Source organism: Pseudophryne corroboree, chromosome 3, assembly GCF_028390025.1.
Source record: "Pseudophryne corroboree isolate aPseCor3 chromosome 3, aPseCor3.hap2, whole genome shotgun sequence".
NCBI classification, from domain to species: Eukaryota; Metazoa; Chordata; class Amphibia; order Anura; family Myobatrachidae; genus Pseudophryne; species Pseudophryne corroboree.
Genome location: NC_086446.1, coordinates 89835851 through 89860960, shown reverse-complemented (window position 1 = coordinate 89860960; position 25110 = coordinate 89835851). Strand labels below are relative to the sequence as shown.

The following is a 25110-nucleotide window of genomic DNA, read 5'->3' as shown; positions in this document are numbered from 1 at the left end:
GTAGTATAGTGATGTGGGGTGGGGAGGTAGCATAGTGATGTGGTGTGGGAAGGTAGCAGAATGATGTGGTGTGGGGAGGTAGCATAGTAATGTGGTGTGGGGAGGTAGCTTAGTGATGTGGTGTGGGGAGGTAGCTTAGTGATGTGGTGTGGGGACGTAGCACAGTGATGTGGTGTGGGGAGGTTGCATGGTGATGTGGTGTGGGGAGGTAGCATAGTGATGTGGTGTGGGGAGGTAGCATAGTGATGTGGTGTGGGGAGGTAGCATGGTGATCTGGTGTGGGGAGGTAGCATAGTGATGTGGTGTGGGAAGGTAGCATAATGATGTGGTGTGGGGAGGTAGCATAGTGATGTGGTGTGGGGAGGTAGCTTAGTGATGTGGTGTGGGGAGGTAGCATAGTGATGTGGTGTGGGGAGGTAGCATAGTGATGTGGTGTGGGAAGGTAGCATAATGATGTGGTGTGGGGAGGTAGCATAGTGATGTGGTGTGGGGAGGTAGCATGGTGATGTGGTGTGGGGAGGTAGCATAGTGATGTGGTGTGGGGAGGTAGCTTAGTGGTGTGGGGAGGTAGCTTAGTGGTGTGGGGAGGTAGCATAGTGATGTGGGGAGGTAGCATAGTGATGTGGTGTGGGGAGGTAGCATAGTGATGTGGTGTGGGGAGGTAGCATAGTGATGTGGTGTGGGGAGGTAGCATAGTGGTGTGGTGTGGGGAGGTAGCATAGTGATGTGGTGTGGGGAGGTAGCATAGTGATGTGGTGTGGGGAGGTAGCATGGTGATGTGGGGAGGTAGCTTAGTGATGTGGTGTGGGGAGGTAGCTTAGTGATGTGGTGTGGGGAGGTAGCATAGTAGTGCGGTGTGAGGAGGTAGCATAGTGAAGCGGTGTGGGGAGGTAGCATAGTGATGCGGTGTGGGGAGGTAGCATAGTGATGTGGTGTGGGGAGGTAGCATAGTGATGTGGTGTGGGGAGGTAGCATAGTGATGTGGTGTGGGGAGGTAGCATAGTGATGTGGTGTGGGGAGGTAGCATAGTGATGTGGTGTGGGGAGGTAGCTTAGTGGTGTGGGGAGGTAGCATAGTGATGTGGTGTGGGAAGGTAGCATAATGATGTGGTGTGGGGAGGTAGCATAGTGATGTGGTGTGGGGAGGTAGCTTAGTGATGTGGTGTGGGGAGGTAGCATAGTGATGTGGTGTGGGGAGGTAGCATAGTGATGTGGTGTGGGAAGGTAGCATAATGATGTGGTGTGGGGAGGTAGCATAGTGATGTAGTGTGGGGAGGTAGCATGGTGATGTGGTGTGGGGAGGTAGCATAGTGATGTGGTGTGGGGAGGTAGCTTAGTGGTGTGGGGAGGTAGCTTAGTGGTGTGGGGAGGTAGCATAGTGATGTGGTGTGGGGAGGTAGCATAGTGATGTGGTGTGGGGAGGTAGCATAGTGATGTGGTGTGGGGGAGGTAGCTTAGTGGTGTGGGGAGGTAGCATAGTGATGTGGTGTGGGGAGGTAGCATAGTGATGTGGTGTGATGTGGGGAGGTAGCATAGTGATGTGGTGTGGGGAGGTAGCATAGTGATGTGGTGTGGGGAGGTAGCATGGTGATGTGGGGAGGTAGCTTAGTGATGTGGCGTGGGGAGGTAGCTTAGTGATGTGGTGTGGGGAGGTAGCATAGTAGTGCGGTGTGAGGAGGTAGCATAGTGATGCGGTGTGGGGAGGTAGCATAGTGATGCGGTGTGGGGAGGTAGCATAGTGATGTGGTGTGGGGAGGTAGCATAGTGATGTGGTGTGGGGAGGTAGCATAGTGATGTGGTGTGGGGAGGTAGCATAGTGATGTGGTGTGGGGAGGTAGCTTAGTGGTGTGGGGAGGTAGCATAGTGATGTGGTGTGGGGAGGTAGCATGGTGATGTGGGGAGGTAGCATAGTGATGTGGTGTGGGGTGGTAGCATAGTGATGTGGTGTGGGGAGGTAGCTTAGTGGTGTGGGGAGGTAGCATAGTGATGTGGTGTGGGGAGGTAGCATGGTGATGTGGGGAGGTAGCATAGTGATGTGGTGTGGGGAGGTAGCATAGTGATGTGGTGTGGGGAGGTAGCATAGTGATGTGGTGTGGGAAGGTAGCATAATGATGTGGTGTGGGGAGGTAGCATAGTGATGTGGTGTGGGGAGGTAGCATGGTGATGTGGTGTGGGGAGGTAGCATAGTGATGTGGTGTGGGGAGGTAGCTTAGTGGTGTGGGGAGGTAGCTTAGTGGTGTGGGGAGGTAGCATAGTGATGTGGTGTGGGGAGGTAGCATAGTGTTGTGGTGTGGGGAGGTAGCATAGTGATGTGGTGTGGGGAGGTAGCTTAGTGGTGTGGGGAGGTAGCATAGTGATGTGGTGTGGGGAGGTAGCATAGTGATGTGGTGTGATGTGGGGAGGTAGCATAGTGATGTGGTGTGGGGAGGTAGCATAGTGATGTGGTGTGGGGAGGTAGCATGGTGATGTGGGGAGGTAGCTTAGTGATGTGGTGTGGGGAGGTAGCTTAGTGATGTGGTGTGGGGAGGTAGCATAGTAGTGCGGTGTGAGGAGGTAGCATAGTGATGCGGTGTGGGGAGGTAGCATAGTGATGCGGTGTGGGGAGGTAGCATAGTGATGTGTGGGGAGGTAGCATAGTGATGTGGTGTGGGGAGGTAGCATAGTGATGTGGTGTGGGGAGGTAGCATAGTGATGTGGTGTGGGGAGGTAGCTTAGTGGTGTGGGGAGGTAGCATAGTGATGTGGTGTGGGGAGGTAGCATGGTGATGTGGGGAGGTAGCATAGTGGTGTGGGGGTGGTAGCATAGTGATGTGGTGTGGGGAGGTAGCTTAGTGGTGTGGGGAGGTAGCATAGTGATGTGGTGTGGGGAGGTAGCATGGTGATGTGGGGAGGTAGCATAGTGATGTGGTGTGGGGAGGTAGCATAGTGATGTGGTGTGGGAGGTAGCATAGTGATGTGGTGTGGGGAGGTAGCATTGTGGTGTGGGGAGGTAGCATAGTGATCTGGTGTGGGGAGGTAGCATAGTGATCTGGTGTGGGGAGGTAGCATAGTGATGTGGTGTGGGGAGGTAGCATAGTGATGTGGTGTGGGGAGGTAGCATAGTGATGTGGTGTGGGGAGGTAGCATGGTGATGTGGGGAGGTAGCATAGTGGTGTGGGGAGGTAGCATAGTGATGTGGTGTGGGGAGGTAGCTTAGTGGTGTGGGGAGGTAGCATAGTGATGTGGTGTGGGGAGGTATCATAGTGATGTGGTTTGGGGAGGTAGCATAGTGATGTGGTGTGGGGAGGTAGCATGGTGATGTGGTGTGGGGAGGTAGCATAGTGATGTGGTGTGGGGAGGTAGCATAGTTGTGTGGGGAGGTAGCATAGTGGTGTAGTGTGGGGAGGTAGCATAGTGGTGTAGTGTGGGGAGGTAGCATGGTGATGTGGTGTGGGGAGGTAGCATAGTGATGTGGTGTGGGGAGGTAGCATAGTGATGTGGTGTGGGAAGGTAGCAGAATGATGTGGTGTGGGGAGGTAGCATAGTAATGTGGTGTGGGGAGGTAGCTTAGTGATGTGGTGTGGGGAGGTAGCTTAGTGATGTGGTGTGGGGACGTAGCACAGTGATGTGGTGTGGGGAGGTTGCATGGTGATGTGGTGTGGGGAGGTAGCATAGTGATGTGGTGTGGGGAGGTAGCATAGTGATGTGGTGTGGGGAGGTAGCATGGTGATCTGGTGTGGGGAGGTAGCATAGTGATGTGGTGTGGGAAGGTAGCATAATGATGTGGTGTGGGGAGGTAGCATAGTGATGTGGTGTGGGGAGGTAGCATAGTGATGTGGTGTGGGGAGGTAGCTTAGTGATGTGGTGTGGGGAGGTAGCATAGTGATGTGGTGTGGGGAGGTAGCATAGTGATGTGGTGTGGGAAGGTAGCATAATGATGTGGTGTGGGGAGGTAGCATAGTGATGTGGTGTGGGGAGGTAGCATAGTGATGTGGTGTGGGGAGGTAGCATGGTGATGTGGTGTGGGGAGGTAGCATAGTGATGTGGTGTGGGGAGGTAGCTTAGTGGTGTGGGGAGGTAGCTTAGTGGTGTGGGGAGGTAGCATAGTGATGTGGTGTGGGGAGGTAGCATAGTGATGTGGTGTGGGGAGGTAGCATAGTGATGTGGTGTGGGGAGGTAGCTTAGTGGTGTGGGGAGGTAGCATAGTGATGTGGTGTGGGGAGGTAGCATAGTGGTGTGGTGTGGTGTGGGGAGGTAGCATAGTGATGTGGTGTGGGGAGGTAGCATAGTGATGTGGTGTGGGGAGGTAGCATGGTGATGTGGGGAGGTAGCTTAGTGATGTGGTGTGGGGAGGTAGCTTAGTGATGTGGTGTGGGGAGGTAGCATAGTAGTGCGGTGTGAGGAGGTAGCATAGTGAAGCGGTGTGGGGAGGTAGCATAGTGATGCAGTGTGGGGAGGTAGCATAGTGATGTGGTGTGGGGAGGTAGCATAGTGATGTGGTGTGGGGAGGTAGCATAGTGATGTGGTGTGGGGAGGTAGCATAGTGATGTGGTGTGGGGAGGTAGCATAGTGATGTGGTGTGGGGAGGTAGCTTAGTGGTGTGGGGAGGTAGCATAGTGATGTGGTGTGGGGAGGTAGCATGGTGATGTGGGGAGGTAGCATAGTGATGTGGTGTGGGGAGGTAGCATAGTGATGTGGTGTGGGGAGGTAGCTTAGTGATGTGGTGTGGAGAGGTAGCATAGTGATGCGGTGTGGGGAGGTAGCATAGTGGTGTAGTGTGGGGAGGTAGCATGGTGATGTGGTGTGGGGAGGTAGCATAGTGATGTGGTGTGGGGAGGTAGCATGGTGATCTGGTGTGGGGAGGTAGCATAGTGATGTGGTGTGGGAAGGTAGCATAATGATGTGGTGTGGGGAGGTAGCATAGTGATGTGGTGTGGGGAGGTAGCTTAGTGATGTGGTGTGGGGAGGTAGCATAGTGATGTGGTGTGGGGAGGTAGCATAGTGATGTGGTGTGGGAAGGTAGCATAATGATGTGGTGTGGGGAGGTAGCATAGTGATGTAGTGTGGGGAGGTAGCATGGTGATGTGGTGTGGGGAGGTAGCATAGTGATGTGGTGTGGGGAGGTAGCTTAGTGGTGTGGGGAGGTAGCATAGTGATGTGGTGTGGGGAGGTAGCATAGTGATGTGGTGTGGGGAGGTAGCATAGTGATGTGGTGTGGGGAGGTAGCTTAGTGGTGTGGGGAGGTAGCATAGTGATGTGGTGTGGGGAGGTAGCATAGTGATGTGGTGTGATGTGGGGAGGTAGCATAGTGATGTGGTGTGGGGAGGTAGCATAGTGATGTGGTGTGGGGAGGTAGCATGGTGATGTGGGGAGGTAGCTTAGTGATGTGGTGTGGGGAGGTAGCTTAGTGATGTGGTGTGGGGAGGTAGCATAGTAGTGCGGTGTGAGGAGGTAGCATAGTGATGCGGTGTGGGGAGGTAGCATAGTGATGCGGTGTGGGGAGGTAGCATAATGATGTGGTGTGGGGAGGTAGCATAATGATGTGGTGTGGGGAGGTAGCATAGTGATGTGGTGTGGGGAGGTAGCATAGTGATGTGGTGTGGGGAGGTAGCTTAGTGGTGTGGGGAGGTAGCATAGTGATGTGGTGTGGGGAGGTGGCATGGTGATGTGGGGAGGTAGCATAGTGATGTGGTGTGGGGTGGTAGCATAGTGATGTGGTGTGGGGAGGTAGCTTAGTGGTGTGGGGAGGTAGCATAGTGATGTGGTGTGGGGAGGTAGCATGGTGATGTGGGGAGGTAGCATAGTGATGTGGTGTGGGGAGGTAGCATAGTGATGTGGTGTGGGAAGGTAGCATAATGATGTGGTGTGGGGAGGTAGCATAGTGATGTGGTGTGGGGAGGTAGCATGGTGATGTGGTGTGGGGAGGTAGCATAGTGGTGTGGGGAGGTAGCTTAGTGGTGTGGGGAGGTAGCATAGTGATGTGGTGTGGGGAGGTAGCATAGTGGTGTGGGGAGGTAGCATAGTGGTGTGGGGAGGTAGCTTAGTGGTGTGGGGAGGTAGCATAGTGATGTGGTGTGGGGAGGTAGCATAGTGATGTGGTGTGATGTGGGGAGGTAGCATAGTGATGTCGTGTGGGGAGGTAGCATAGTGATGTGGTGTGGGGAGGTAGCATGGTGATGTGAGGAGGTAGCTTAGTGATGTGGTGTGGGGAGGTAGCTTAGTGATGTGGTGTGGGGAGGTAGCATAGTAGTGCGGTGTGAGGAGGTAGCATAGTGATGCGGTGTGGGGAGGTAGCATAGTGATGCGGTGTGGGGAGGTAGCATAGTGATGCGGTGTGGGGAGGTAGCATAGTGATGTGGTGTGGGGAGGTAGCATAGTGATGTGGTGTGGGGAGGTAGCATAGTGATGTGGTGTGGGGAGGTAGCTTAGTGGTGTGGGGAGGTAGCATAGTGATGTGGTGTGGGGAGGTAGCATGGTGATGTGGGGAGGTAGCATAGTGATGTGGTGTGGGGTGGTAGCATAGTGATGTGGTGTGGGGAGGTAGCTTAGTGGTGTGGGGAGGTAGCATAGTGATGTGGTGTGGGGAGGTAGCATGGTGATGTGGGGAGGTAGCATAGTGATGTGGTGTGGGGAGGTAGCATAGTGATGTGGTGTGGGGAGGTAGCATAGTGATGTGGTGTGGGGAGGTAGCATAGTGATGTGGTGTGGGGAGGTAGCATAGTGATCTGGTGTGGGGAGGTAGCATAGTGATCTGGTGTGGGGAGGTAGCATAGTGATGTGGTGTGGGGAGGTAGCATAGTGATGTGGTGTGGGGAGGTAGCATAGTGATGTGGTGTGGGGAGGTAGCATGGTGATGTGGGGAGGTAGCATAGTGGTGTGGGGAGGTAGCATAGTGATGTGGTGTGGGGAGGTAGCTTAGTGGTGTGGGGAGGTAGCATAGTGATGTGGTGTGGGGAGGTATCATAGTGATGTGGTTTGGGGAGGTAGCATAGTGATGTGGTGTGGGGAGGTAGCATGGTGATGTGGTGTGGGGAGGTAGCATAGTGATGTGGTGTGGGGAGGTAGCATAGTTGTGTGGGGAGGTAGCATAGTGGTGTAGTGTGGGGAGGTAGCATAGTGGTGTAGTGTGGGGAGGTAGCATGGTGATGTGGTGTGGGGAGGTAGCATAGTGATGTGGTGTGGGGAGGTAGCATAGTGATGTGGTGTGTTAAGGTAGCATAATGATGTGGTGTGGGGAGGTAGCATAGTAATGTGGTGTGGGAAGGTAGCTTAGTGATGTGGTGTGGGGAGGTAGCTTAGTGATGTGGTGTGGGGACGTAGCACAGTGATGTGGTGTGGGGAGGTAGCATGGTGATGTGGTGTGGGGAGGTAGCATAGTGATGTGGTGTGGAGAGGTAGCATAGTGATGTGGTGTGGGGAGGTAGCATGGTGATGTGGGGAGGTAGCTTAGTGATGTGGTGTGGGGAGGTAGCTTAGTGATGTGGTGTGGGGAGGTAGCATAGTAGTGCGGTGTGAGGAGGTAGCATAGTGATGCGGTGTGGGGAGGTAGCATAGTGATGCGGTGTGGGGAGGTAGCATAATGATGTGGTGTGGGGAGGTAGCATAATGATGTGGTGTGGGGAGGTAGCATAGTGATGTGGTGTGGGGAGGTAGCATAGTGATGTGGTGTGGGGAGGTAGCTTAGTGGTGTGGGGAGGTAGCATAGTGATGTGGTGTGGGGAGGTGGCATGGTGATGTGGGGAGGTAGCATAGTGATGTGGTGTGGGGTGGTAGCATAGTGATGTGGTGTGGGGAGGTAGCTTAGTGGTGTGGGGAGGTAGCATAGTGATGTGGTGTGGGGAGGTAGCATGGTGATGTGGGGAGGTAGCATAGTGATGTGGTGTGGGGAGGTAGCATAGTGATGTGGTGTGGGAAGGTAGCATAATGATGTGGTGTGGGGAGGTAGCATAGTGATGTGGTGTGGGGAGGTAGCATAGTGATGTGGTGTGGGGAGGTAGCATGGTGATGTGGTGTGGGGAGGTAGCATAGTGGTGTGGGGAGGTAGCTTAGTGGTGTGGGGAGGTAGCATAGTGATGTGGTGTGGGGAGGTAGCATAGTGGTGTGGGGAGGTAGCATAGTGGTGTGGGGAGGTAGCTTAGTGGTGTGGGGAGGTAGCATAGTGATGTGGTGTGGGGAGGTAGCATAGTGATGTGGTGTGATGTGGGGAGGTAGCATAGTGATGTCGTGTGGGGAGGTAGCATAGTGATGTGGTGTGGGGAGGTAGCATGGTGATGTGAGGAGGTAGCTTAGTGATGTGGTGTGGGGAGGTAGCTTAGTGATGTGGTGTGGGGAGGTAGCATAGTAGTGCGGTGTGAGGAGGTAGCATAGTGATGCGGTGTGGGGAGGTAGCATAGTGATGCGGTGTGGGGAGGTAGCATAGTGATGCGGTGTGGGGAGGTAGCATAGTGATGTGGTGTGGGGAGGTAGCATAGTGATGTGGTGTGGGGAGGTAGCATAGTGATGTGGTGTGGGGAGGTAGCTTAGTGGTGTGGGGAGGTAGCATAGTGATGTGGTGTGGGGAGGTAGCATGGTGATGTGGGGAGGTAGCATAGTGATGTGGTGTGGGGTGGTAGCATAGTGATGTGGTGTGGGGAGGTAGCTTAGTGGTGTGGGGAGGTAGCATAGTGATGTGGTGTGGGGAGGTAGCATGGTGATGTGGGGAGGTAGCATAGTGATGTGGTGTGGGGAGGTAGCATAGTGATGTGGTGTGGGGAGGTAGCATAGTGATGTGGTGTGGGGAGGTAGCATAGTGATGTGGTGTGGGGAGGTAGCATAGTGATCTGGTGTGGGGAGGTAGCATAGTGATCTGGTGTGGGGAGGTAGCATAGTGATGTGGTGTGGGGAGGTAGCATAGTGATGTGGTGTGGGGAGGTAGCATAGTGATGTGGTGTGGGGAGGTAGCATGGTGATGTGGGGAGGTAGCATAGTGGTGTGGGGAGGTAGCATAGTGATGTGGTGTGGGGAGGTAGCTTAGTGGTGTGGGGAGGTAGCATAGTGATGTGGTGTGGGGAGGTATCATAGTGATGTGGTTTGGGGAGGTAGCATAGTGATGTGGTGTGGGGAGGTAGCATGGTGATGTGGTGTGGGGAGGTAGCATAGTGATGTGGTGTGGGGAGGTAGCATAGTTGTGTGGGGAGGTAGCATAGTGGTGTAGTGTGGGGAGGTAGCATAGTGGTGTAGTGTGGGGAGGTAGCATGGTGATGTGGTGTGGGGAGGTAGCATAGTGATGTGGTGTGGGGAGGTAGCATAGTGATGTGGTGTGTTAAGGTAGCATAATGATGTGGTGTGGGGAGGTAGCATAGTAATGTGGTGTGGGAAGGTAGCTTAGTGATGTGGTGTGGGGAGGTAGCTTAGTGATGTGGTGTGGGGACGTAGCACAGTGATGTGGTGTGGGGAGGTAGCATGGTGATGTGGTGTGGGGAGGTAGCATAGTGATGTGGTGTGGAGAGGTAGCATAGTGATGTGGTGTGGGGAGGTAGCATGGTGATGTGGGGAGGTAGCTTAGTGATGTGGTGTGGGGAGGTAGCTTAGTGATGTGGTGTGGGGAGGTAGCATAGTAGTGCGGTGTGAGGAGGTAGCATAGTGATGCGGTGTGGGGAGGTAGCATAGTGATGCGGTGTGGGGAGGTAGCATAGTGATGCGGTGTGGGGAGGTAGCATAGTGATGTGGTGTGGGGAGGTAGCATAGTGATGTGGTGTGGGGAGGTAGCATAGTGATGTGGTGTGGGGAGGTAGCATAGTGATGTGGTGTGGGGAGGTAGCTTAGTGGTGTGGGGAGGTAGCATAGTGATGTGGTGTGGGGAGGTAGCATGGTGATGTGGGGAGGTAGCATAGTGGTGTGGGGTGGTAGCATAGTGATGTGGTGTGGGGAGGTAGCTTAGTGGTGTGGGGAGGTAGCATAGTGATGTGGTGTGGGGAGGTAGCATGGTGATGTGGGGAGGTAGCATAGTGATGTGGTGTGGGGAGGTAGCATAGTGATGTGGTGTGGGAGGTAGCATAGTGATGTGGTGTGGGGAGGTAGCATTGTGGTGTGGGGAGGTAGCATAGTGATCTGGTGTGGGGAGGTAGCATAGTGATCTGGTGTGGGGAGGTAGCATAGTGATGTGGTGTGGGGAGGTAGCATAGTGATGTGGTGTGGGGAGGTAGCATGGTGGTGTGGGGAGGTAGCATGGTGGTGTGGGGAGGTAGCATAGTGGTGTGGGGAGGTAGCATAGTGATGTGGTGTGGGGAGGTAGCTTAGTGGTGTGGGGAGGTAGCATAGTGATGTGGTGTGGGGAGGTATCATAGTGATGTGGTTTGGGGAGGTAGCATAGTGATGTGGTGTGGGGAGGTAGCATGGTGATGTGGTGTGGGGAGGTAGCATAGTGATGTGGTGTGGGGAGGTAGCATAGTTGTGTGGGGAGGTAGCATAGTGGTGTAGTGTGGGGAGGTAGCATAGTGGTGTAGTGTGGGGAGGTAGCATGGTGATGTGGTGTGGGGAGGTAGCATAGTGATGTGGTGTGGGGAGGTAGCATAGTGATGTGGTGTGGGAAGGTAGCATAATGATGTGGTGTGGGGAGGTAGCATAGTAATGTGGTGTGGGGAGGTAGCTTAGTGATGTGGTGTGGGGAGGTAGCTTAGTGATGTGGTGTGGGGAGGTAGCATAGTGATGTGGTGTGGGGAGGTAGCATAGTGATGTGGTGTGGGAAGGTAGCATAATGATGTGGTGTGGGGAGGTAGCATAGTGATGTAGTGTGGGGAGGTAGCATGGTGATGTGGTGTGGGGAGGTAGCATAGTGATGTGGTGTGGGGAGGTAGCTTAGTGGTGTGGGGAGGTAGCATAGTGATGTGGTGTGGGGAGGTAGCATAGTGATGTGGTGTGGGGAGGTAGCATAGTGATGTGGTGTGGGGAGGTAGCTTAGTGGTGTGGGGAGGTAGCATAGTGATGTGGTGTGGGGAGGTAGCATAGTGATGTGGTGTGATGTGGGGAGGTAGCATAGTGATGTGGTGTGGGGAGGTAGCATAGTGATGTGGTTTGGGGAGGTAGCATGGTGATGTGGGGAGGTAGCTTAGTGATGTGGTGTGGGGAGGTAGCTTAGTGATGTGGTGTGGGGAGGTAGCATAGTAGTGCGGTGTGAGGAGGTAGCATAGTGATGCGGTGTGGGGAGGTAGCATAGTGATGCGGTGTGGGGAGGTAGCATAGTGATGTGGTGTGGGGAGGTAGCATAATGATGTGGTGTGGGGAGGTAGCATAGTGATGTGGTGTGGGGAGGTAGCATAGTGATGTGGTGTGGGGAGGTAGCTTAGTGGTGTTGGGAGGTAGCATAGTGATGTGGTGTGGGGAGGTAGCATGGTGATGTGGGGAGGTAGCATAGTGATGTGGTGTGGGGTGGTAGCATAGTGATGTGGTGTGGGGAGGTAGCTTAGTGGTGTGGGGAGGTAGCATAGTGATGTGGTGTGGGGAGGTAGCATAGTGATGTGGTGTGGGGAGGTAGCATAGTGATGTGGTGTGGGAAGGTAGCATAATGATGTGGTGTGGGGAGGTAGCATAGTGATGTGGTGTGGGGAGGTAGCATGGTGATGTGGTGTGGGGAGGTAGCATAGTGATGTGGTGTGGGGAGGTAGCTTAGTGGTGTGGGGAGGTAGCTTAGTGGTGTGGGGAGGTAGCATAGTGATGTGGTGTGGGGAGGTAGCATAGTGATGTGGTGTGGGGAGGTAGCTTAGTGGTGTGGGGAGGTAGCATAGTGATGTGGTGTGGGGAGATAGCATAGTGATGTGGTGTGATGTGGGGAGGTAGCATAGTGATGTGGTGTGGGGAGGTAGCATAGTGATGTGGTGTGGGGAGGTAGCATGGTGATGTGAGGAGGTAGCTTAGTGATGTGGTGTGGGGAGGTAGCTTAGTGATGTGGTGTGGGGAGGTGGCATAGTAGTGCGGTGTGAGGAGGTAGCATAGTGATGCGGTGTGGGGAGGTAGCATAGTGATGCGGTGTGGGGAGGTAGCATAGTGATGCGGTGTGGGGAGGTAGCATAGTGATGTGGTGTGGGGAGGTAGCATAGTGATGTGGTGTGGGGAGGTAGCATAGTGATGTGGTGTGGGGAGGTAGCTTAGTGGTGTGGGGAGGTAGCATAGTGATGTGGTGTGGGGAGGTAGCATGGTGATGTGGGGAGGTAGCATAGTGATGTGGTGTGGGGTGGTAGCATAGTGATGTGGTGTGGGGAGGTAGCTTAGTGGTGTGGGGAGGTAGCATAGTGATGTGGTGTGGGGAGGTAGCATGGTGATGTGGGGAGGTAGCATAGTGATGTGGTGTGGGGAGGTAGCATAGTGATGTGGTGTGGGGAGGTAGCATAGTGATGTGGTGTGGGGAGGTAGCATAGTGATGTGGTGTGGGGAGGTAGCATAGTGATGTGGTGTGGGGAGGTAGCATAGTGATGTGGTGTGGGGAGGTAGCATAGTGATGTGGTGTGGGGAGGTAGCATGGTGATGTGGGGAGGTAGCATAGTGGTGTGGGGAGGTAGCATAGTGATGTGGTGTGGGGAGGTAGCTTAGTGGTGTGGGGAGGTAGCATAGTGATGTGGTGTGGGGAGGTATCATAGTGATGTGGTTTGGGGAGGTAGCATAGTGATGTGGTGTGGGGAGGTAGCATGGTGATGTGGGGAGGTAGCATAGTGATGTGGTGTGGGGAGGTAGCATAGTGATGTGGTGTGGGGAGGCAGCATAGTGATGTGGTGTGGGGAGGTAGCATAGTGATGTGGTGTGGGGAGGTAGCATTGTGGTGTGGGGAGGTAGCTTAGTGGTGTGGGGAGGTAGCATAGTGATGTGGTGTGGGGAGGTAGCATAGTGATGTGGTGTGGGGAGGTAGCATAGTGATGTGGTGTGGGGAGGTAGCTTAGTGGTGTGGGGAGGTAGCATAGTGATGTGGTGTGGGGAGGTAGCATAGTGATGTGGTGTGGGGAGGTAGCATAGTGATGTGGTGTGGGGAGGTAGCATAGTGATGTGGTGTGGGGAGGTAGCATAGTGATCTGGTGTGGGGAGGTAGCATAGTGATCTGGTGTGGGGAGGTAGCATAGTGATGTGGTGTGGGGAGGTAGCATAGTGATGTGGTGTGGAGAGGTAGCATAGTGATGTGGTGTGGGGAGGTAGCATGGTGATGTGGGGAGGTAGCTTAGTGATGTGGTGTGGGGAGGTAGCTTAGTGATGTGGTGTGGGGAGGTAGCATAGTAGTGCGGTGTGAGGAGGTAGCATAGTGATGCGGTGTGGGGAGGTAGCATAGTGATGCGGTGTGGGGAGGTAGCATAGTGATGCGGTGTGGGGAGGTAGCATAGTGATGTGGTGTGGGGAGGTAGCATAGTGATGTGGTGTGGGGAGGTAGCATAGTGATGTGGTGTGGGGAGGTAGCATAGTGATGTGGTGTGGGGAGGTAGCATAGTGATGTGGTGTGGGGAGGTAGCTTAGTGGTGTGGGGAGGTAGCATAGTGATGTGGTGTGGGGAGGTAGCATGGTGATGTGGGGAGGTAGCATAGTGGTGTGGGGTGGTAGCATAGTGATGTGGTGTGGGGAGGTAGCTTAGTGGTGTGGGGAGGTAGCATAGTGATGTGGTGTGGGGAGGTAGCATAGTGATGTGGTGTGGTGTGGGGAGGTAGCATGGTGATGTGGGGAGGTAGCATAGTGATGTGGTGTGGGGAGGTAGCATAGTGATGTGGTGTGGGGAGGCAGCATAGTGATGTGGTGTGGGGAGGTAGCATAGTGATGTGGTGTGGGGAGGTAGCATTGTGGTGTGGGGAGGTAGCTTAGTGATGTGGTGTGGGGACGTAGCACAGTGATGTGGTGTGGGGAGGTAGCATGGTGATGTGGTGTGGGGAGGTAGCATAGTGATGTGGTGTGGGGAGGTAGCATAGTGATGTGGTGTGGGGAGGTAGCATGGTGATGTGGTGTGGGGAGGTAGCATAGTGATGTGGTGTGGGGAGGTAGCATAGTGATGTGGTGTGGGGAGGTAGCATGGTGATGTGGTGTGGGGAGGTAGCATAGTGATGTGGTGTGGGAAGGTAGCATAATGATGTGGTGTGGGGAGGTAGCATGGTGATGTGGTGTGGGGAGGTAGCATGGTGATGTGGTGTGGGAAGGTAGCATAATGATGTGGTGTGGGGAGGTAGCATGGTGATGTGGTGTGGGGAGGTAGCATGGTGATGTGGTGTGGGGAGGTAGCATGGTGATGTGGTGTGGGGAGGTAGCATGGTGATGTGGTGTGGGGAGGTAGCATGGTGATGTGGTGTGGGGAGGTAGCATAGTTATGTGGTGTGGGGAGGTAGCATAGTGATGTGGTGTGGGTAGGTAGCTTAGTGGTGTGGTGTGGGGACGTGTAATACCCTGTTTTTAATATAGACCATGGTTAAGAAGTTAATAATAATTTGGTTGTAATCACAGTATTTGAGGGTTGTGGTTCTCATGGAAAACACCAGGACTTGGGCAGTAGTTTTAATACCCCTCCGTGGGGAATAAATGGGACCGGTCCAGCAATTAATGGCACAGGAGGAGATGAGCTTATTAACTCCTATAGGGGAGCTTTGGTCCCAAGGGGCTCTCGAGAGCCAGCGCGTGAAGTGCAGTAGAACTGGCGGGACTGATCCGGGGAACTGAGTGAGAAGAGATATAAGGAGGTGAGGGAGATCCGCGTGCAGAGTCTGAGAGAGCGGGGAGAGCCAGGAGCAGAGTCTGCGCGGCTGAGTGTCACCCGGGGGAAGAGAAGTTGACAGAGCCCGGCTAACCGCCTGACGAGGAGAGCTTACTTACCTGACGGAGTCTCGGGGAATTTCGTCCGGCATCGAGAAGCCGGGGCTTGCGGGCTCTGCAGACGGAGAGAGCGGCCCGTGGCGGCGGAGACGGAGGACACTGAGCTAAGTGAAGAGAGATTTTCCCTAAACGACGCCTTCCGAGAGGCGGTACAGATCCCTCCAACCAACCCGTCCAGAGTAACGAGGACGGAGTCAGTGAGTGACAGGAGGGGTGAGCAACTCCCCCAGACCCATATAAGGCTAAGGGAAGTTCATAGTAAAAAGTAAAAGAGAAAAAGGGCTTCTCTCTGAAGGGGATCTCAGTCATACTCCCCTAGCAAAATTAATATAACTGAGACTTACACTGAAGGGGATGCAAATGCAAAATTATATACCCCTGCATATCTTGAATTAATAAGATATGTTCTTTGAGACAGTAATAACCAACCTATAAAGGAAGGAGGATATAATCTATTATTATTCAGAAGTTAATGAATTAACAATCCACAGAATAGTGCAGTTTATTTATTCAAGGATTGACTTACCTCAGCTACACCACAGACACGGCAATAGACAGTGCTCTCAGCTGCACCCGGTGACTTAGCAGTAGAAAATTTCTTCAACTCATTCAGGCTAAAAAATTAAAAGAATAAATTACCATCAGTTTTATCTGACATTTATGCAAAGCACTAGCACAATACAGATTAACAAAACGGCTGATTAATTCCGAGAGACCCAGATAGATATAGTCACGGAGAGTATATTTCAATTAACAAATTCTACAGTACATTTGGATTTATTCAAACAGAATTAGTTGGTGAAGAGATCGATTCTGACTATATTGCACACCTCAAAGGGAGTATAAAGAGTGGCTCGTTAGGACCAAACTAGTCAGAATAGAAAGGGAACTCATTGTCGGGATTACATCTGTAATATATTCATTCTAAGAGACTTCATGTGCACCAACGACATGGCCATTTATAAATGACTAACTGCGCAGTGGGAACTTTTAGAGTTATTTAATGATATTCACAGTAGTATATGGTAAATTACAGTAGTGTCGACTTGAACAATAGAAGTTAAGAAATCTGTTGAATATAACTTTTACTCTTATAGAGAAAATTAGATTGTAACAGTGGAATACGGTCATTTTTTGTCTTTTATGTCTATTAGAGCAAGTGTACTGTTTTCATTATAGTAACTTTCTATTTATCCAAAACAACCATAAATCTATGTTGTTGCACAATCAATTGGTATTTATTTTCTAAATTGTTTTAAACTGTATATTCTCAAATAAAAAGCTTTATTTGGTACCTTAAAACCCTCTGCATCAAGAAAGAGGAAACTTCAGTCAACAGCATTTAAGAAGAAAAATCCGAATATTGCAATATTCATCATTACCCTCTGTAAGTGGTATTTTACAGTGTATTAGAGAAGTAGTGCAGTGATATAGTATGTCACCCCCTACCCCCACCCTGGGGAGAACTTCTCTACTGTGGTGATCACACTACCTGCGACTGCACATAGTAGTCCTTTCCTAAATGTCAGCTCCAGGCCCATGTGGACCTTAATCTGGCACTGCGTATGTCCAATTCCTGCATATGAGGAGATCCCTGAGCTCCATCCCAAACCTTACTTCCCGGAGCAGTAGTAGCTGTGCACATTACACATGACTGCGGCAGTGGCGTCAGAAGGGGGGTGCGGCCTGCGCCGGGTGTCACACTTGGAGGGAATGACACCAAAATGCCGGCTTCTCCACAGAGATAGGAGCCAGGTGCTGAAGTGTAACATTCTCCTGCAGCACCTGGCTCCTGTCATAGTGGAGGAGCCGCCACTGCATACAGCCCTGTCCGGTGGCAGCCAGTATCTACGTTGATGCTGGACACGCCTCAATGGAGTGATGAAACCGGGGGCTGCCTGCGAAGCCACGCTTCTCTCTAATGCGGCCACGCCCACTGCACATGATTTGTCTGTCACACCCCCTCTGTGATATGCCAATCCCCCTTTTTGGTGCACAGGGGGTGGCGCAGTGGTTGTCACCTATACAAGTGACACCTCTGCACTGCAGTCAGGGCTGCTGGAAGTTTCCTAGCAGGGTATTACCTTGCACTGACAGGCGTATATGTATGTATACTGTATATGTGAGAGGTACCCAATAACTGCGTTGTGGTTATTGTTACATTAGTGCTGTGAGGGGCACAGACCTCGGCTACTAAATCTCAGGAGTGTAACTATGACATAAACTGGACTTACACAGGGACTCTGAAGAGAGTGTGCTGGGCTTCTGTGTGGGGAACCCACAGGCTCTAGCCCCTGGGCTAATCTCTGGAGGTGACTGGTGAGGGAGAGATAGGAAGATGGTGACTGAGCCGCGGTCAGGGCTGGGAGACAGGCTTAGTGTGGGTCTGTTCCCTATAGCCCAGTGTGTTTGGCTGAATGCTCTTCCCAGGAGGAAGTAGGTGTGGAGACAGAACAGGCTGTGGGAGTGACTCCGTCGGCACCGCCGACTCCTGATTGGATGAATATGTTGAATGTTTTGAATGCTAATGTGGCTTTGTTAAATAAGAGGTTTGATAAATCTGAGTCACAGCACCGAGAATGGAGAAGGTCCATGAATGGAGAATGTGACTGCATTGTCACAAACCCCTTCGGGGTCACAGAAACGTTAATTTGCCCAGTTAGTGGACACAGATACTGACACGGATTCTGATTCCTGTGTCGACTATAATGATACCAGATTGAATCCTAAACTGGCTAAGAATATTCAGTACATGATTGTGGCGATAAAGGACGTGTTGAATATCACGGAGGACCCTGAGGTTCCTGATACGAGGGTCTGCATGTATAAGGGTAAGAAACCTGAGGTAACGTTCCCTCCCTCTCATGAACTGAATGCTCTTTTTGAAAAAGCTTGGGAAAATCATGACAAAAAGTTTTTGATTCCCAAGAGAATTCTGCTGACATATCCATTTCCCTCGGGGGACAGGAAAATGTGGGAATCAACCCCCTGTGTGGACAAGGCCTTATCCCGACTTTCCAAAAAGGTGGCTCTTCCGAGTCCGGACACGGCAGCCCTGAACGATCCTGCGGATTGTCGCCAGGACAGCACATTGAAATCGATCTATGTCGCTACGGGTACGCTGCTCAGACCTACCGTGGCGTCGGCATGGGTGAGTAGCGCTATTGAAAAATGGGCGGATAATTTATCCTCTGAAATTGATACTCTGGACAGGGATAGCATTCTCGTAACTTTAAGTTACATAAGGGACGCTGCAGGGTATCTGAAAGACGCTGCAAGGGATATTGGCGTTTTAGGATCAAAGGCCAATGCCATGTCAGTCTCGGCTAGGAGGGCATTGTGGATTCGACAATGGAATGCTGATGCTGATTCGAAGAAAAATATGGAGACTCTGCCGTATAAAGGTGGTGTCTTGTTTGGTGACCGCCTCGCGGACCTGGTATCTACGGCTACTGCGGGTAAGTCGTCATTTCTACCTTATGTTCCTGCACAGGACATAAGGTCGCCTTTATCAGGAGATCGTCCAAGTACGGGATAATTGTGACTCCTCGCTTGCGCAAAAGGACCATCATTTGCGCCATCACTTTTGTGAAGATCCTTTTCTCTTAGTCCGTAGAGGATGCTGGACGCCCGTCCCTGTGCGGACTCTATCTGCAGTAGTGGTGGTAGGTTTTGGTTGTGTTACACAATGGTTGTGTTTGGTTGCTGGTTTTTTGTTCATGCTGTTGACTGGGTTTTCTTACAAATGCCATGTTGTATGGCGTGTTTGTGGTGTGAGCTGGTGTGTATCTCACCCTTAGTTTAAAAATAATATAAATCCTTTTCCTCGAAATGTCCGTCTCCCTGGGCACAGTTCCTATAACTGAGATCTGGAGGAGGGGCATAAAGGGAGGAGCCAGTTCACACCCAGTAAAAGTCTTAGAGTGCCCATGTCTCCTGCGGATCCCGTCTATACCCCCATGGTCTATGAAGTGTCCCCAGCATCCTCTACAGACTAATAGAAAAGGATTTACCGGTAGGTATTAAAATCTATTTTTTCGCATACGGAGTTGGTAAGAATCTCCCAAGTTATGTGAACTTTGGTCCTTGTGTGGCTCTGAATCAGGCCCTGTATGTGATGTGTATAAGGGCACACTACCCAGAGATCTCAGATTTAGAGGTTATATTTCCAGATGGTTTAATCTTGGTTCCACTCGACCCTCATGATCCCTTTTCAATCGGTGACCAGGGCCGGTTCAGGGGCTTTTTGCGCCCCGGGCGGCCATAGGGGGCGTGGCTTCATACAGGGGGCGTGGTCAGTTGCGCCCCCTGTACAGTAGTAACGCCGCTAAAATGATGTGCGGTGCGCGATGACGTCTACGCGCACCGCACATAATTACAGAAAAGGTCCTCTCCACGAAGGGAAACTATACGCGTAGCGCCTAGTTTCCCTTCACAGTGGGACAGTGGGGGGCACAGCAGCAGCGGATCTTGCCATGGTGCCACGCCCTCCGGAAGGAGGCGCCCCAGGCAAAAGTCCTGCTTGCCCGTGGCAAGATCCGCTACTGGCGATGACACGTTCATCTGCATCACATCCCTGGTGATCACTCCCGGGATCTATAAGCTGTCTGATGGCTGATGCCCTCCCCTCTCTTTTCAGCCCAGAGTATACCACCACATGAACTTCAGGTAAAATAAAGAAAAGGAGACGGATGTAGGGGAGAAAGGGATCAGAGCTTTTATTTAGAACTGATGGTAATTTAAATCATCCTTCAGCACTCAGGAGAGGAAAAACCCCCGGTGGGGGAAACCTCTGGGGAACCATGGCTGGAAGGACTGCCCTTCCCTCTGGGCATTAAGAGGCTCTGCAGCTGTAGTGGAGATGTAAGTAACGGGCAGGGTGCCAGGAGCCATCACATTCACCTTTACAAAAGGCAAAACAGACCAAGGGCTCCTAACGCGCAGCAGCAATCCTGTGTGCATTCATCCCACTCTCGGAGGGCTTCTTCCACAAAATTGCCAAACCTGCTGACGAAATTCATTTCCTTGTCCGGATTATCTCTCCTGGCTCTGGGTGGGATTACACCACTATCTGCGTTGGAACCTGCGTCACTATCTGAGTGGGAGACTTCATCATTACGTGGGGATATGATTGCGTCACAATCTGGGTGGGTGCTGTCAGACGTGTCACTATGAGGATCCGGTGTTGCCTGTCCTATGAAGTATTCATGGACAAATGCAAATTCTGTCTCTGGCGCTGAAGAAGATGCGGAATCCCCTTCCAACCTGTAATACATAAAGAGTCATTTTATCATTTGCTCATTAGTGCTGTGCTCGCTAGTTGAACAATTAGCTCCCTTTTCCCACATAATGTGCAGCTGCACTCACCTACTCTTCTGGAACATCCATATTTATTTAGGAAGTCCAGTGGACTCCCTACTGAAGTGGGAGAAATGGGTGAAATGATGACATGATGCTCAGAAAGTCGCATCATCTTGGCCCTGACCCCTCTTGACAGCCCTGTAATGTACAGCATTATGTTGTGAGGGGGTGGGTCCTAATGAGAAGCACCAGGCCACGCCCCCTCAGTGATCCGCTGCATGTCCCCTCCAGGAATTTTCCAGCGGAGGAAGATTACAGGAGGAAGTTGGCACGTATGTGACTGCGCTGCACAGAGGCCACTTCCGAAGGAGGGTTCTGGCTCTGGCCTTCTTCAGGTGGCAGACACCCCAGGAACCGATATCGGGAATACGTCACATTCCTGATATTGGTAAATTTGGCAGCATCATATTCCCTATAGAAACCTATGGGGGATGCAGCTGCCGGCGGCAATGAAGGGATCGCAGCAGATACCTGCTGTGGTCCCTCCTACATACATTCAGGAGATACCTTATATTTGTGGGCAACCCCCAAAAACTGATGTTTTCGGGGATAAAGCCACAAATATACTTTGATAAATGGGCCCTTAAGTACGGTTGGGGAATGACCCAGATTGCTTGGTAAATCACGCTCATGGCTTCCTCTGGCTGCCAGAGCATAGTGGTCATGTGGAACCACAAACTTCAGAATGCCCTGGCAGCCAGGACCTGCTAGAGTTCCACAAACGTATCTAATGGTGTAAAAGAAGTTAATAGTCACCCAAGTCTCTTGATTACCACAGTATTATTCTACTAAATCTATGAGGAACCTTCTTCCTTCTGTTCTCCCTGCTAGGAGCCAGCCCTCATCGTCCTATCAGGGTTTTATTCCTTTCTGTAGAATAGGACCTCTTCCCGACAGACAGAAAAATATTCCTTATGGATTTAGGAGGATACCACGTGACAATAGAACCGCAACGCACGGGTTGCGCCACACGTTTTTATTCCAAGATATATTTATGAAGAATTCTGTTTAAAAAGCCAATTCTCATCAAGTTGTGGTGTTTGGGCGCTACTCTAGGTCAGGCTGTCACTTGCGTTGTCACTATTGTATGCGTGTTATGTTATACCTGATGTGGCAGGGTTATTATATGCATATGGATGAGTCCTGAATGTGTGTACACAATGATAATAATAATACTAGTATTGGTAAAATTCAGTATACATTGGTGAGATATAGACGGTGCTTATATGGAACTCACACTTCCTCTGATGAAGCGCCTGCTGCTGGATCCGAACCCTTTTGGCGACCACGATACACTAAGATCTTTAGTTTTTTCCCCAGCTTGATGTTACTTTCATGATACTGAAAATCTAGGACGCTCCATCCCACCACATTCTGCTTATTGATCTTTAATAATTCGTCTCCTGTAAATGATAACATAGTTGAATATAAAATAACAGGAAGGGGTTAGCTAGTCATTAAGCTCCAGATAATAAGTTATTTATAATTTACCCTCACATTACTGGTGACACGGTACTAATCAGGTAGTTATCATGTCACATAGGATAGTGTAAGCAGGGGTGCTGAGAGGGGAGGGTGGGCACACAGGGGCCTGGGCTGTAGAGGGGCTGCACCAGGCCACCAAGTTGGTGTGAACACGTGCTCTCCAGTGGTCAGTGCATCATGTAAATAGGGCCCCAGTGATCCCAATAGGCTGTGGTCACACCCCCACATGCTTGGCCACGCCCCTTAGTACCGGGGCCCAATCTCCTGCTACTAGTTCTATTTAGCTCTGTAATGCAGATATGTACACACATGGGGCGGGATGTAATGACACCTGAGTTTGGCAGCCGCGTGGGATGCGGGCCCAAGTCGGACGTTTTTTAAAGGGGCAATTACTTACAGGGCAAAACCATGCCTTGTAAGTGATTGCCCCTTTAAAAAAAATGTCAGAGTTCAGCCGGCATCCTGCACTGCTGTCGACCTTGGGCGGCATTACATTCCTTATAGGCACTAGGGATCTTTTTTCATTCAATTTCATTAGTTAGGTTAGCCACAGAATTACTCCTTATATTTCTTAATTAAATTTATATATTTATTTATTTATTTACTTTTTGTGGCCATTATTTCATTGTATTGACCTTTTAGTTCCTGTCATGTAAGTGCCTTTTTACTCTTAATGCATTGACTGTTGGAGTTATGTGCTTTTATGGCAGCGCATATATATATATATATATACATCACTTTCTTATTTAGATAATACTTCATGTTCTCTTACATATATGAATGAGTATATTACCTATCTGTAGTCCACTCTTGGCGATTTGTCCATGTTGTTCTAAGGACGTTATCTCCAGGAAGTGATCTTTATTTTCGATCACCGTCATCCCGATCTTTCTACTCCCCTTTACCATAGTGGCCAGCACGGTGGGACCCAGGTTATATTGGGAGACCTTCAATTACAGAAAGACGCAATTCACTATCTAGTTACATACACAACTATTGTATAACTGCTACACAGTAATGCAGACATATATCTGTATATAACACATGAAAGCTACACTCGAAAAGGGGGCGTGGTCTATTGAAAAGGGGCATGGCGTCACTGGAGTGCCCACAATTGCACTGGATTGCCCCCTCTCCATCTGTCACAGCGTCTATTCACCACTGCTCAGCAGAGCAGTGAGTAGCAAGAGCCTCCTAACTGCCCCCCCCTCCTTCCCCACAGCGGGACACTGCAACCCGCAGGATGGACAGCGGGACAGTCCCAAAAAAACTGGGCTGTTCCGTGAAAATCAGGACAGTTGTGAGGTATGCTGTATGAGCAGATCTAATCCCTCATTCCAGGGATCTCAATGCCAACCCTTTACTAAATGACACAAGTGGGTCTGAGCAGCGCAGGTCAGGGTGTCTGCCACGCACATTATGGAGGGTATGCATAGCCAGTGGTAAGCAATGGGAGCTGCTCTGACACTACACATCCCAGCATACTTTGCCACAGATTTGCATTTAGGGCACCCTAAAAGTGTGGCAGGGCATGCTGGGATGTATAGGTCCACAGTAGTGCCGCATGTTGCAACTCTGAGTAATTACCTCCAGCTTATCATCGTTATCACCACCAATATTACATAACAGTGTAGCTACTAAAATATATAAAGAGCCATTTAAATACATATAGAACAGTCCCTGGGCCCCTTTCAAAACACAGCCCTCTGCGCCCAGACATACCCACTTTTATGTAAGTCCCGCCCCTTTTAAGCTCTATGAAAAACTCCAATTGTGCAAATAATGAAGTACAATAAATAAAAATAACAGTACACTTACCCTTCTCCATGGGAACGGCCAACGGATCTTAGACGCAAACCAGCCACTCATGGCTAATGCTTCTAAATCTGCAACCTATCGAACTTCAGGAGCTGCGACAAACGCGTGCTACTCAACCGAGGTCAGGCAACAGAATAACCCCTAGTGTGCTGCCCTGGCCTATTACTCATGGTGTAGGACCATTATTATGTCATAGCTGTGTCATAGCACACAGGACCATTATGATGTCATAGCACAGACATTAGCAGCAACTATACAGGCAAATATTTGTATGACAAAAGTGTTAGACTGTGTTTAGACATAACAGGGGCAAAATGGCATACCCCCACCTGCCCCAACCCAAATAACCGAGGGGCAATATTTGCCCAAAATTGGCGGAGCTTTGCAGATTGGGGCAAGGTTATTTTACCGCAGTGTCACATGTCTGAATGTTGTAAAGGGCTCAGGAATTGCCAAGCACCAAAGTAAACTTTGGGGGTAGGGGCCTGGTGGTGCTTCTCCAGCCTTCCAGGACACACACCTTACAGGCCTGCCCACACCATTATAACATCCACTACACACATCAGTCACCGAGCATGGAATGTCACCCCATTTAGGCCTGGCAATGGGACCTGAGTCCCTAAGCCTCTGGGCCCTATAGCAATGGCACTTGCATAGCCAGGGCCGGATTATCAATGGAGCTGCAGCCCAGCCCCCCCCCCCCCCCCCCCCCTCTTCGTCAGGTGACTTTGATGATCCGACTGTCACCTGACCTATCCTGCTACAGCGCTGCTGATGGTCGTGGTGTGTGAGTAATGTTCAATTATCTCCTGGCTGCTGTCTGGTCATTGGAATGCACTGATTTCAGTATAAACAGTCTGTTTATATACAGTATATGTGTGTGTGCAGTGCAGTGTAATCCCGGGTATGCTGGTGTAGGGCAGTGTAACCCTGTATGTGCTGGTGCAGTGCAGTGTAACCCTGTGTGTGCTGGTGCAGTGCAGTGTAACCCGGTGTGTAGTGGTGCAGTGTAACCCTGTGTGTGCTGGTGCAGTGCAGTGTAACCCTGTGTGTGCTGGTGTATATTAGGAGGAAGGGCTTTATGCATATGTGGGGGAGTATGGAATATATATGTATATTGGGCGTTATATGTATATATGAGTTAGGTTTGCAATGCCAGTAGTCAGGATCCCAGCTGTCAGAATACCGACCACGGCATCCTGTCAGTAAGAATCCCAAGAGGGGGAAGGTAAGTATAATTACATCCCCTAAAATGGCCTCCTAACCCTCACTTTCCGCAGCCTAACACCTCCACCCCCGCAGCCTAAATCTAATACCCTCATTCCCCCCCCCCCCCCCGCAGCTTAAACCTCCCCGATGGTGGCTAACCCCATCTTCCTGCAGCCTAAACCTACCCGAACACCCCAGGCCTAACCTTCCCCGGTTGTGCCTAAACCCAACCCCCCCTCCCCACAGCCTAAACCTGACCCTCCAACTACACCCTAAACCTAACTGCCCCCCCCCCCCCCCCCCCCCCCGCCCCTTCACTGCTTACCTGTCTGGCGGCATGGCAGCATGAATGTCAGGATCCCGGTTGTCTGTGTGCCAGCGCCAGGCTTGTGATCCCATTCGGGATTCAGATGCTGCCATTCTCAGTTGTGTCGGGATTCTGTTATTGGCATTTT

At 51.3% G+C, this 25110-nt stretch overlaps 2 protein-coding genes across 3 annotated transcripts in view; one reads left to right on the top strand and one right to left on the bottom strand.

Moving 5' to 3' along the window:
• The window catches only part of LOC135057509 (gastrula zinc finger protein XlCGF8.2DB-like), a 156247-nt gene that overhangs the window by 79094 nt on the left and 52043 nt on the right, over window positions 1–25110 (top strand). The window lies entirely within an intron of this gene.
• LOC135057508 (uncharacterized) lies at window positions 19475–24107 on the bottom strand. The gene is made up of 4 exons (XM_063963369.1): window positions 23447–24107; window positions 22422–22575; window positions 21381–21546; window positions 19475–20047 (listed from the first exon to the last, which is right to left on the bottom strand). The coding sequence occupies exons 1-4, from the start codon at window positions 23495–23497 to the stop codon at window positions 19687–19689; spliced, it is 732 nt and encodes a 243-aa protein (XP_063819439.1). The 5' UTR covers window positions 23498–24107; the 3' UTR covers window positions 19475–19686.

Coding starts and splice junctions, on each gene's coding strand:
- LOC135057508 (XM_063963369.1), bottom strand. CDS start 23,497: ATGAGTGGCTGGTTTGCGTCTAAGATCCGTTGGCCGTTCCCATGGAGA. Junction 22,576..23,446: donor GGCCGTTCCCATGGAGAAGG/GTAAGTGTACTG, acceptor CTGTAATTGAAG/GTCTCCCAATATAACCTGGG. Junction 21,547..22,421: donor CAAGAGTGGACTACAGATAG/GTAATATACTCA, acceptor TATCATTTACAG/GAGACGAATTATTAAAGATC.